Genomic DNA, 12,622 nt, shown 5'->3' with positions numbered 1-12,622 from the left:
GTTTTGGGTGAGGGGAACCTGCATGCGACTGCAGGAATTCCCTTTATTTCTGTTCTATCAAAAAGTTGAACTATCTTACATCGTGATGGAGGTAATTGCAGAGAAATCTTTAGCACTAGTCGAGAGATTGGATATGGTTTGTTATGTGATCAGATTGTTGATGCTAGTTTCCAATAGTGATTTTCGGTCTAGGTTCTGTATTATTGTCAATTCAAACATGGGTATGTTTAGAATGCTGGAATTTGGAGTCTGGGCTGATTTTCCATTGCTTCCTTTATAAGACTCATGACTATTGCAGGAGGACTCCAAAATCAGCACCACCCTTATCAGCACAGATTGCCTTTACCTGCAGATTTGCTTTTCATAGGATTTTCCAGCAGAAATGTACAATTTGAATGTCTCACTGCATCTCATACAACAAATGATATTACTGGGACAATCCTACTATTGATGGGAATATTGTTCCATACACTGGGACCATGGATGAGATTACTTTTCTGGGTTTCTTGTCTTTTTGAAGTTTTTTTATTTCCAGTCTGGTAATGTCTTGGCTTCTGGTGTGGGGTTGCTGGGGAAAGTTGAAATCTAAAATCACATTTTCTATGTTTCAAACACAGTGAACAAGTATACCCTTAACATCCGCTGCCCGTATATGTACAGTTGTGCATGTGATCCACACACATATAATTGCCTTGCCACTGTGATGTTATGGTACTTTTGGAAATAAAAGCACCTGTCCGTTACCAGAACATTCTTGGTTGGGTCTTTCCAGCAGACTGTATCTCTGCAGTGGTAAAAATATCTATTGGCTATATGTAAGAAACATATGAAAAAGATTTAGGGGCATATTACCAAGGGCCTTATCGCCGCTTTAGCGGGATTTTTTCCCGCTAAAGCGGTGATAATTTTATCGCCCTATTACCTAGCTGTCGCTAACACCAGTTAGCGACAGCTAATAGGCGATAGCGGGCATTCAGGGGCCCACTATGCATGTCAGCGATAATTATCGCTAATGACATGCAAAGTGGGCGTGCCAAGATGTTAGCGACTGGAAACAGTCGCTAACATCGCTATCACCTATTACCAACTTTTGGAAATAATCACGCTTAGCGCGATTATCTCCAAAAGCTAACGCCTGCCCAGAGCAGTTCTTAGCCATGTCATCCAACGGAAGGTGGATAACATGGCTAAGAGCATTGTCACGATAATGCATGAATATCGCTGATTTTACAGCGATATTCATGCATTTCCCACGATTTTTACCGCTTTTGAGATAAACCTTGATAATATCAAGGTATCTCAGCGGTAAAAATCATCCGAGCGCGGCGATATTTTAATACCCGCTAACCAAGCTCAGCGATAATTATCGCTATAGCTTGGTAATATGCCCCTTATTTCCTTGCATTGGCAATAATATTTTTCTTGTAAGTCAGAATCATCTTCTGCGTTTAATAAATCATATCCAATATATTATATTGTTTCAGTTAAACATTTTTTTCACTTTACTCATTGTTAACAATTGCTGTAGAAGTATTTTTTAAAGGTGTGCCACTCAAAATGTGCTAAAACTCTTGCCTTTGGACCTGTTCTCAGTGTTGGCATACTTTTTAAGCTTGCAATATTTGTGCCTACGACATTTACAATTTTGCGACATGTTATTGGTACAGCCCAGAAATTAGAAGGAGTACAATTCACAAGCGAAGAATAACAAAACCCAAATAAATGTCTACCTTGTATGGGCTTTTGCACAATGTATCACTCATAAATCCACTTCTTTTATTTTCTAGGTGGATCTTTGCAACTATGTTTCAATCAATGGAGTAACAGCCCATCCTCACATCGAAAGTGATGGCACTGTTTACAACATCGGCAACTGCTTCGGAAAACATTTGTCATTTGCATACAACATTGTGAAAATTCCACCGCTCCAAGAAGGTCTGTTAACAAAAATATACTTTTGGAAACTGTTTATTGTTGTGTTTAAACACAAATATGAAAATAAGTTTAATTTACGAATGAAGTTTAAGTCTCACGTAAACGATTGCTTACTGCAGCATTGGAAACAAGCATTGGCAATGCTAAGCGTTTTGGGCTGTAATTTTCCTAATGGCCTCAACCAACAATTCAAAAGTTCCACTCGGTTCTTGAACAATAGATATGGACAAAATACTACCCTATGCCCCTTAGAAGTAAAGGCCACTGTCTAGTACATATTTAGCATTAATAATTGTAACGAGTGTGGTGTTAATAGGACATTAGGAAAAATACAGTGAAACATCGGTTGTCTCTAACTTTTTACACTTGTGGCATGGTGTCATAAAGGGTTTTGTTATGTGTGCACAGTTCTGACAGCATTTATAGGGGAGTTTTCCATTCTCACTGTTACACCTTGCCCTTTTTGTAGGGTTATCCTCAAACGTCCTGCTTTCCTCCTGTGTTTTTTTCTGACTGTTTTTGATGGCGTTAGGACTCTGAGCGCTTTGCCACTGCTATTCCGTGCTAAAGTGCATGTGCTCTTGCCTTCAATCTTGGTAGGACTGGCTAACACCCGTTTCGCATATTTAATTTACCTGTAAGTCCCTTGTACAGTGGTATCCCATATACCCAGGGCCTGTAAATTGAGTGAATGCTACTAGTGGGCCTGCAGCGCTGTTTGTGCCACCCATAGAAGTAGGCTTCAAACTCTGTCTCAGGCCTCCCACTGCAGTGCCCGCATACGCAGCTTACTGCCAAGTTGACTTGGCCTTTGAATTTACTTGCAAAGCCTTGAACCCACCTTTTACTACATATAGGGCACCCCTAAGGAAGCCCTAGGTACCCCTCTGGGAAGAGTGCTGTGTAGGTAAAAGATAGGATATGTGCATATATTGTGTGGCATGTCCTGGTAGTAACAAACACCCTATTTCTTTTTTCACTACAGTGAGTGATGCTTCTCTCATATGTTAGCATTGGGAATTCACTTATATGAATTTATGTGGTAATTTTTTATCTGAAACAAGGAGTGTTGCCATGTTTGGTATGTTTGGGAAAGTGGTGATAAATCTTGCTTATTGGTGTAGGTGGACCTTTCATTACTTTTTTAGAATGTGGTCATTTCTACATGCCTATGACTCCAATCCACGTCTAGGGCATAGTGAGAGCAATGCTTTGTGCACACTTTCCAGACAGCCATCACACAGGAAGTGTTGAGTGTAACAGGGTTGCATCTGCTTTCATCTGCATACTTCCTGGGTTGGTAGAGAGGGATGTGAGGCACACTTATATTTGAATAGGCTGGGCCCTGCCTGCACACAAAGGGCTTGTTTGACCCCTACTGATGTCTGGAGCCAGGGCTGGGATTGAATGGGGGTGTTGTGCACTTCTAAGATTGCTTTTGAAATTACCTCCACATCAAAGACATTTTTTAGTATGTGTGCAGGGACTCTGACCCCATGATTGTAGACACTGAATGGGACGTGTAACCTGACGCTGTTGGCTCTACATGCTGCACCTTGCCAGGTGGAACTGCTGTGCTATCAGGAAAAACTGCAACTTTACTAACTGATTTGCTGTATTGGCCAGCAGCTTGCTGTGTGCTCAGTTGCAGAAGGGACTGCCACTCTGCACTCTCCACCCTAGTTTTGTGTGCTGGCCTGATGCCCCCTGGTTGGCTGCAACTCCAGGGTCATCAAAAGTTGCATCAGCACACCACTGCCTTGGGACTTTTGTGGTCTGTGAGTCCGTCAGCAGTGTGGATTAGTGTAGGAGCTGTGCTGGAGCGCTTTTCTTCTCGCCCCATCAATATGGTAACCAACAAGTGATGAGCGCCGCACTACTACCCCTGTTGGAATTCTAGCACATGGTGAGCACTTTATTCTCCTGTCCTTTTGGGATCAAAGACTAGCACGTGGTAAGCACTCCAGGTCTCGCTGCCCCAGCACATGGTGAGCGCTGTGCCAGTGGAGCCTGTGTTTGTGCTGCTGACGGACCCGAGCGGCTAACACTCTTCCCCACCCAGAAAGCAGTCCGGGGAAGATTTACTTGTTTCATTTTGGGTCCTAATTAGGCCGCAAAAAGGTCTCCCTGCAGCGGAGACCTCTGACAGAGTGCGACTGAGGACAGCCACCCCTCCCTCCTGCCACAGCGGAGAGGCATTCTTACCAGACAGATGCTGGAGCTGCATGGGTCATCGAGGTAGGATAGGAGAGTGTGACAGAAGACAGCCGCCACCATATTTGAGAGGCATTCTCACCAGACAAAGGCAGAGAAGACTAGTGCAAAAGTGGAGAGTAGACAGGAGGAGGGGTGCACTAAAGGATGGGATACAGGAGCAGGAAGCATAGGTGAGGTCTGAGGAAATTTATTAACATCAGCCCAGTGATCAAATTTGCACAAGAATTAGTGCAGAGTCTAGGGATTTGTGCATAAGGCCCCTGCCGGAGGTAGCGAAATTCAGGGTGCAAAACACTAAGACTGCATTGTCACCACATTAATTCACCATCTGACTCACTCTACCTGTTTATCTCTTTCAGGGTCTTGTTCATCCCTGATTTTCCCGTTTGTCACTGTTTTTCCTTCTTTCATCTCATCTCTCTTGCTTTGTATCAAAATCTGTTGAGAGAAAATAGGTGACAGTCCGCAAAAACGAGGGCTGGAGGGTATTGCTACCAACCATGGCTCAGATTAAGTATTGCATCACCCCCGTCCTGTTGAAATTCAATTGGCTCCTGTTTCCACCCCACACTATTTTGGTAACCAGCTCCATCATTTACAAAGCCATCACGACCAGCGACTCCGCCTATTTTGCAGACAAGGTCACCATCTCTGGTGGTGCTCAGTATACCTGCAGCCACCACACAATCAGCCTGCATGTTAAAAAGTGTAAGAAAGGAGAAAAAAACACAAGACAGGCCTTTTTCCATCTAAGCACACAAAATCTGAAAAAACATCCCTGTATCTATCAGTCCCACCCCAACACAGCTTCAATTTAGGAAAGACTTTAAACACACCTTATTTAAAGAATACTACATCATAGTGTTAACAGTCCAGTCCACAAAGTAGCTACCTTCCTCTTCTGTCACTGATTGACTTTATGCTTGTCTTTGACCCAGTACTGTGCTTTGCTGCCTTTTGTCTAGGTGTTTGCTATAAAAATGCAACATACTTATGTACATGGAGAATTGCAGCCGTTAATAACATTAATACATGTTATACAGACCCACAATAATCCTAAAATGGTGGAAAATATCTCACTTGCTATACAAACTTCTTAAATCTCATCAGTGTAATTTAAGGAGCCTTGACCTAAACAAATATTATATGTATTATATATGATTTAGTTGTAGTGAAAGAAGTACACTTACAAGTACCATAATATGTTAGTAATCCTTCCATTGCAGATCCCAGTGATGTGTGACAAAGGGGACAAGGGGATGCTGACATCCTCACCAGAACAAACATTACATTTCGAGGACACATCTATCTCACCCTGGGGCTTCCCCATTTCGTCCAAGCCTCAAACGTCCACCTCACCTAGAGCCCCAGAGTTTTTCCATGAATCCCCAAACTGTAAGGCTCCTTTTCACTTTCGGGGAACAAAGGTTGAAGACTCCGCCATCTCCCTCCACCTGCAGGGCTGCTTCCTATCATCCCAGTGCTCCTCCTCTGCCCAACTACAAGTCATCTCTGCCCCAGCTACAGAGCTCCTCAGTCTCAACCTCTGGGTTCCTCCAGTCTCATGGATCTTTTTCACCTCCCCCTCCAGGACTCCTGTATCATATCCCCTACGGTGACGGCTTCACTGTTTTTTACCCAGACAAGAGGCTTCTTGTAGGAGACTGGGTTACTGGTTAAGGGGTATGAAACCCTACTCAAGCAGCACCCACAATCCTTGTCCGGGTGAAACACATGCAAACCTCAAATTATCCTGTGCTTAACCCTCTCGTTGATTGGCACAAAAGTAGTCAGGTTTAACTTCAAGGCAATGTGTGAAGTGTTTATGCAGCACAAAAACAATAATAAAGTGAAAGCCCATATCAATTTAGAAAAATAGAGTAACATTTAATAAATTATTTGGACCAAAACAGCTCTAATCCAATCAGTAGGACCAGAGATGGGCAAATTCAAAGATGTGAGGACAGTATAGTGCCTAAAAGTACCGAGCGACAATCATGGTTACCTAATCGCGCGAGACCGGGTGAAAGTCACAAGTGCAGGCCTGCCATGATGGGTTGGGGCCTGATACAGGGATCAGGTTAGTCCCTCCCGAAAAAGTTACCTTCCAGTGTCTGGTGCAAAAAGTTCCATTTGCAATGGAGGATCCCGCAGTGAGCAGGAAGAGGGTCGTGGATGGTCAGCGCTGTAGCGCAAAGAGCAGGCAAGGCGTCATGGATGGTTGCCACTGTAGCACAAAGATCGTGTTAGGTATTGCTGACACTCGTTGCTGGAGATTCGTGGTAGTGGTCATCATGGAGAAGCGTGGCTGAATGGTTAGAGCGGCAGACCCTGATGCAGAGGTCTGGCCCGGGACCAGGGTTCAATTCCCGGCTCTTGGACTCAATCTCCCCGGACCTGATCATTCTCGCCTCGGTGCCTAGTCTAATCATGGGTCCCACTCTGTGACTCTAAGCAAGCTATTGCCCAATCTCCACAACGGCCCCAGCAGCACTTGGATGCCTGGCTTCACCTTGGGGGTGCCCAGGAGTGGACATCTCACAGGAAAGCTAGGAAGGGTTCCACAGCGGTATGACTACAGCGCTACGAGACCTCTGGGTAGAAGGCTCTATATAAATACAAACACATTTACATTTACATAAGCTGCTGATGCTGTAGCACGGAGTGCAGATTTCACGTTGCCAGTTGTTACTTGGGGATGTTGCTGTTGTGCGAAGAGTCGGGTTTAATAGCGCTTCTCTTTGGCAGTAGGTGGCAAGATCTTGGCACGAACTGGCCCATTTGTGAAGAGCTCGAAACATTAGGATTTCTCCTTTTCTTGGAGAGCGAACTCAACTGATACCACACCAAGGGTCCAAGAGCTGAGGGGCATCTCTTGCGGATCAGAAAGTCACTCGAGCAAAGGCAAGCAAGGCTCAGGCAGGTCCAGTTGCCGGTCCAGGCAGCAGATGAGCTGGGCAGATGCAGGGAGGTGTCTGGGGCTTATGTTGTGTAGTTCAGAACAGGAGGTCAGTCAGCTGATCCTTTGAGACACTTCTGCCAGGGACAAAGGAAGCAGGCCCAGTCATCCTTCCCAGCAAGCAGGGCATTCTTCTTCTGTAGTATCCACAGGTCCAGGAGTGTCCCAGTGAGCTGGGTCTGAGGGTCCAGTGCCAGCTTTGAAGTAGGAGAAACTTCTAGACGGATCCACTCCACAGGTGCGTGGAATGTTCTGCCTGCCTGACACCAACTTGACTGGAAGCAGAATAGACTGTTGTGTAATACTTGTGAGTGTGCTAATGCAGAGTCTTTGTGATATGCAAGTGTGGTAGGTGACAGCTCCTTCCCCATCAAGTAAGAGATGACCCATCCTGCCAACACCTATTACTTCTTTGTCTCACTGCCTGGAAGCAATACACAAATACCAGCTACACCTAGTCATGTGACCCAGGATACAGGCTATTGGCATCAAATGGTTGGTACAATAAACTGCCAACTTTCTAAAAGTGGCATTTTCTAAATTGTGATTTTAAACCAACTTTACTATTAATTAGGGTTTTACGTTGCAATTCTTTAGACACCAAACTAGACCTTCCTACCTGCTTCCACGTGAAAGTTATTGTAGTGTAGTTCCTAGTTTCCCACTAGGCCCTGCGCATTGGAATAACATAAACAGTAGTATCGACGTGGAACTGCGGATATTCCAGGCCTCCACTGACTATGCTAAACTTAATTGGGTTGTGTTACCAACTAGCTCAGAGGTCACTGGAAACTTTCTTCTCTGCATAGGAAGTGATCAGCTTCCTTGGCACAGACAAGAAGGGATTCAGTTTTCCAACAACCGTGCAACATGACAACTTTGCTCCTCAGATCAAGAGTCAATCTCTAGGGTCGTGTGAAACAATAGACATGTATTTCACTCAGTCAGTCTAGTGCAGTTTACTTTCACGAGATGTAGAGAATAGAGAGACGGGCGTTTGTCAATAAAGGGTTAACATTTATTGAACAGTCTTTCTTCTCGTACAAGAGAAATGTATTGCCACAATTGCAATAATTGTTATTATAAAAAGTACGTACAGTAAGATAAGGATTGCGAGATAGAACTGTAAAAGCATTGATATGGTTTCTTAGCCATACAATGGTTTAAAAGTAATAAAACATATATACAGTCATATATACATTAGGCTAACATACTCAACTGGTGCTTCCAACTAAGCCTACCCCAGTGTGCCTGACCTAAGCCTAACACGTGAAAAGGGGAGTAAGTAAGTAGCTTTAAGTTAAGTTGGTTTTGCCAAGGTTTGTTTCAAGAATTCTCGTCTAAGGGTTTAGTCAACACCATACCTCTGAATAGAATGATGGAGGATTGGTATCTCCTTCAGGGGTCTCTCTCGATATCCCAGTCACCCGCGAGGGTAAACCGGAAACGCCGTGGCTGGATTTCTCTGCACGAGAAAGGCAGCGGCTTCTCTTCAGCGCGTCGAGGAAGGAGGGGGGACAGCGTCCGCGGGCAGCTGGAATCTGCTGGATGTCTTCGCAGAGGGACGGCTGTTCAGCTCCTTAAGCGTACTGCACCATAGGTCGCGCTTTAGCGGCGATAATGGTATCAGCAGCTTCACCACCACAGGATAGCAGGCTGCAGCGACAGAGTGCTAGATTTACCAACACGGGGTCGTGCAGGCAGCTGGCTTCAGTAGCTCGTACAACAGGCATTGCTTAAGGCAACGTTGGTAATATTTATACCTGACAGGTGCCGGGTTTGACGCAAGTTTGCTGGACATAAGACGTCAATTAAAGATGTCACTAGGAAGTGATAGTTATCAGTTGCTCATTAGAGTTCTATTACTAATCAAAACATAGCAAGCGGGGATTTCCAGGTTTGCTGAGTTTTTATCTTGTTGAAGAACTCGGAGTGTTATCTAGGAATATATGAGATAGTGACTACTGCTCTGTCATTGCACTAATTGGTCGCAAAGGAAGTGGCAGAGGGAACTATGCTGGAATGTGGCTCTGTTCGTGTGAGGCCAGAGATGACTTTTCAGAAAATCGCACTTGAACGGTTATGCCAATATAGGGAACAAATGGATTTATAGCCGAATAGGGGCATAAGGTCACAGTATCGATCAGGAACCTAGATAAACACGCAACACCCACTCCACGGGTTAATGTCCATCAAAATTACTAAAACTAAAGCAATTAGATGCATGTGTAACATTGCCCACCCCAAAATACATAAATGCATTCGAAATAGGCGTACTTGTAATACATGAATTTAGGTACTGTACGTTTTTTAAAGCATAGTAATCATTCAAAAAATTATTGCATATGAAATCAATGAACGATTATGCAAAAGGAATTACACATGAAGTATCTCTGACAGAAGAAAAGGCGAGATAAATCATCACATAAAAATGCATTGTAATAACATGTGTGCTAGAGGCTGGTGTAATGTTGTTATGTCTCTAGATGTGTTTAGAAATAGAAGTGTGAAGCTTCTGTTCTCTAAGAATAGTTTTTACGTTAAGCAAAGAATTGTTCGTGCCAAAAAAAGGGTCAATATTAAAAAAATTGTCCAATTCAAAGAAAATAGATTACCAAAGCTCTTGGCAGTTTTTGTTGATCAAAACTGAAGGCCGAATTCAGAGTTCATGGGAACGCTGTGTGTCGGAAAGCTTCTCAAAAAGTTATTGTTTCTGTACGGGTGAGAACATCGTATCAGACAGGCTCTCAAAGAATTGGTCTACAAATTCAGGTGATAGTTCAACCAAATTAGATAGCGCTGAAACTTGGCAGGTGTGAGAATGATTGCTGTCATCGAAGGCAGGACCAGCAATGCTCACAGAACGTTGTACCTGGATGATGTTGCTTTTGTCACTCGCTCCACTGTTACCACTTGGCTGTAGTACAGGAGTCTCCACGAATGCCGTCATCAGGATTGGTAGCCACTGGGGACAACACAATGCGTGAGCCGTTATTGGACTGAGCAAAGTATCGACGTCCATTGGTACTGCTGATGGAAGTGAAAGACAGATGTCCAACACGCATTCATCGCCGCAAAGCATACACCGTAGCACAGGTAAAATGCAATTTTGCCATATCGGTCTGAATGAAAGGAACCAGGTCATGTTTAGATCTCTCAGCCTGGCCAATCCAAGGACGTTAGTTATCCTGTCCCGGTAGCGCATTGCTAGGATTGTCTCTTCCATTCCCATGGGAGCTATGTCTGAGCCGAGGCTTGCCATAACGTAGCAGGAGGGTCAAAAATAGAATCCCTGCGACGAGTCCCAAAAATAATGGTATGCCGCCAAAAATGGAGTGCACAAAATTAGGAAAGATTCCCAAAATTGCCTGGAAGGGTGTTAGCAGTCCCGTAAAGACTGTCTTAAATATGCCTGGGATGCTTGTTGCACTTGACATGTTAAGGAGTTGGCTGAACATTTCTACGAAATGCACGGGGCAATTTGTTGATAAAAGGTCATGAATTTCAGTAGCTGTCCTTGCAACTAGAAGATCATACGTCTCTTTAGATGACGTTATAGGCACTGTTGTCTGTAAGAGTACAGATTTCATTTTGCTTAATGTATCAATTCGTATAGAATAGAGATTCAGACGAGGCCAGATGGGAGTCACTATGTCTGGAGGCCCACTCGGAAACAATGCTTGCATACAACATTTGACCATGGACGTGACTTCTATTAGATAACTTTTCCCTGGCGTGAGGCCACAACATCTGTGATCCGTTCTAAGAATGTAACTCCAGTTCGAAAGTTGCATAAAGAAGGGCTCTATCTGAGTTGCAGGTGTGACTAGCTGGTGGCATGAAAGGTTGTTTGAATTTCCATCACATGCTCCGTGTAAATTAATACCCTGACACAAAAGTATACCGCTTAGTGAATGTTTACAATTTTCACCACTAAGAAATACATTTTTGTCACTGTCACTATAGCAAGAATGAGTGTATGGTAATTTCCATATAGATTTTACATATCCTTTACCCAATTGTTCATATTGGCCAGCAGGTATGTACTCAAGGCACTTTTTAAATCGGAAAGTTGTTATCGGAATTGTGATAATTCCGTGTATTATCCATTCAATGACAGGGCTCTCTGACATTGTCAATGGTAATCTCTCGAGTTTTTCGATGCTCAGGATTGTATAGTCTGCTCCTTTCTGTGCCAAACTGATCTGTTTATCAGTAAGGTTAAAACTGGAAAATAATGACGTTGTATTGATTAAACGCCAAGGCACATAGCCTGAACGAAGATTTTGCAGCGTCCAGCCTAATTCTATAATAGAGCGTAATTGAGACTGGCCATGTTGTAACATTAGCAAATCTCTGTCTATCACATCAAAGGCAGAGGATACAATATTGTCCAACGAATATATTCTGGAAGACAGAGTCGTTAACCCATTGTCTACTACAGAAAGTGATTTCTCCAAATTAATACGATCAATTTCTCGTATTTTTTCAGCAGTTTCAATTTGCTTTACTTTCCAAGCCTCGTTGTAAGCAGCATAGATACTGGTCGCTATGAAACGCTTTTGACGCTGTTTGCGTGGTCCAAGAATGAAATCGCGCAAATCAGCACCATCTTTTAATAAAGACAAGTGTTGCTTAATTTCAGCCAGTGTGGACGAAGTTAGCCATTCTAGGCAGAGTTTCCCTACACTGTATGTTGTTATAATCCCTGGATGTTGTCTCTGGGAGTATCTAGGGTCTAATCTGGTCATTTTTAACCCCTGTGTTTTATTCAGGAACCTATCTTGACAGCTATTTGTGTCTGTAGGCCAGATTAACCACTTTTTCCAATCAGGATGTGTTCTGTTGAAATGTAAAATTTTTGACACGTCTAACTCAATATCTGTGGTTGTATTCTCAGGTATTGGCTTCGGAATAGACGGTGTTTTAAGGTCTTTGTTCTTAGCTAGGCCAAGACAAGATGTTTGGTGTATTGTGTCATTTAAAAACAACATTTGTTCTGGTATCATGCAGGTTCTAAATAGTGCTTCTATGCCTTGCACCTGCCAATCTTTTGTACCCCAAATTGTTTTCCTTTCAATATTATTTTTCCAATAATCAAAACCAAATGTCATCATTTTGTCATAAAATGCTTCTGAATATATCAATTTAGAATTTGTCAGCATTGTTTTCATGCCTGTTTTATCTAACAGTTTATAATAAAACGTTTCTGCATCACTGGTGTTAAACCCTGAGAAGTATTTGAATTTCTCAAAAAATGCTTTAGAACTGCTTTTAGGTGGTGTAGAACAATGTTCCCATAGATTATACATAAAAACATTTCTAGGCTGTGCAGATTTATGCAAGTAATGATCCCCATAGTGGGTGTAACAGAATAACTGCTCATAACTAGATGAACCTTGTAAATAATCATGATCTGTGAATCTAGCTGACATTACTAAATCAGACATCATGTCATTAATACTGTTAAAGTCCCAATCATCAGAGAATGTACTAGGTGTCACAAAGTCA

At 43.1% G+C, this 12,622-nt stretch overlaps 1 protein-coding gene across 1 annotated transcript in view; it reads left to right on the top strand.

Moving 5' to 3' along the window:
• RPE65 (retinoid isomerohydrolase RPE65) overlaps positions 1–12,622 on the top strand; it is a 171,167-nt gene that overhangs the window by 86,746 nt on the left and 71,799 nt on the right. The window contains exon 6 of the mRNA XM_086936250.1: positions 1,788–1,935. Coding sequence (XP_086792376.1) covers positions 1,788–1,935 — 148 coding nt within the window. The remainder of the gene's footprint in view (positions 1–1,787; positions 1,936–12,622) is intronic.

The sequence above is a fragment of the Lissotriton vulgaris genome, chromosome 1_1 (assembly GCF_964263255.1).
Source record: "Lissotriton vulgaris chromosome 1_1, aLisVul1.2, whole genome shotgun sequence".
In the NCBI taxonomy this organism is placed as follows: Eukaryota; Metazoa; Chordata; class Amphibia; order Caudata; family Salamandridae; genus Lissotriton; species Lissotriton vulgaris.
This window is presented reverse-complemented; position numbering and strand designations above follow the sequence as displayed.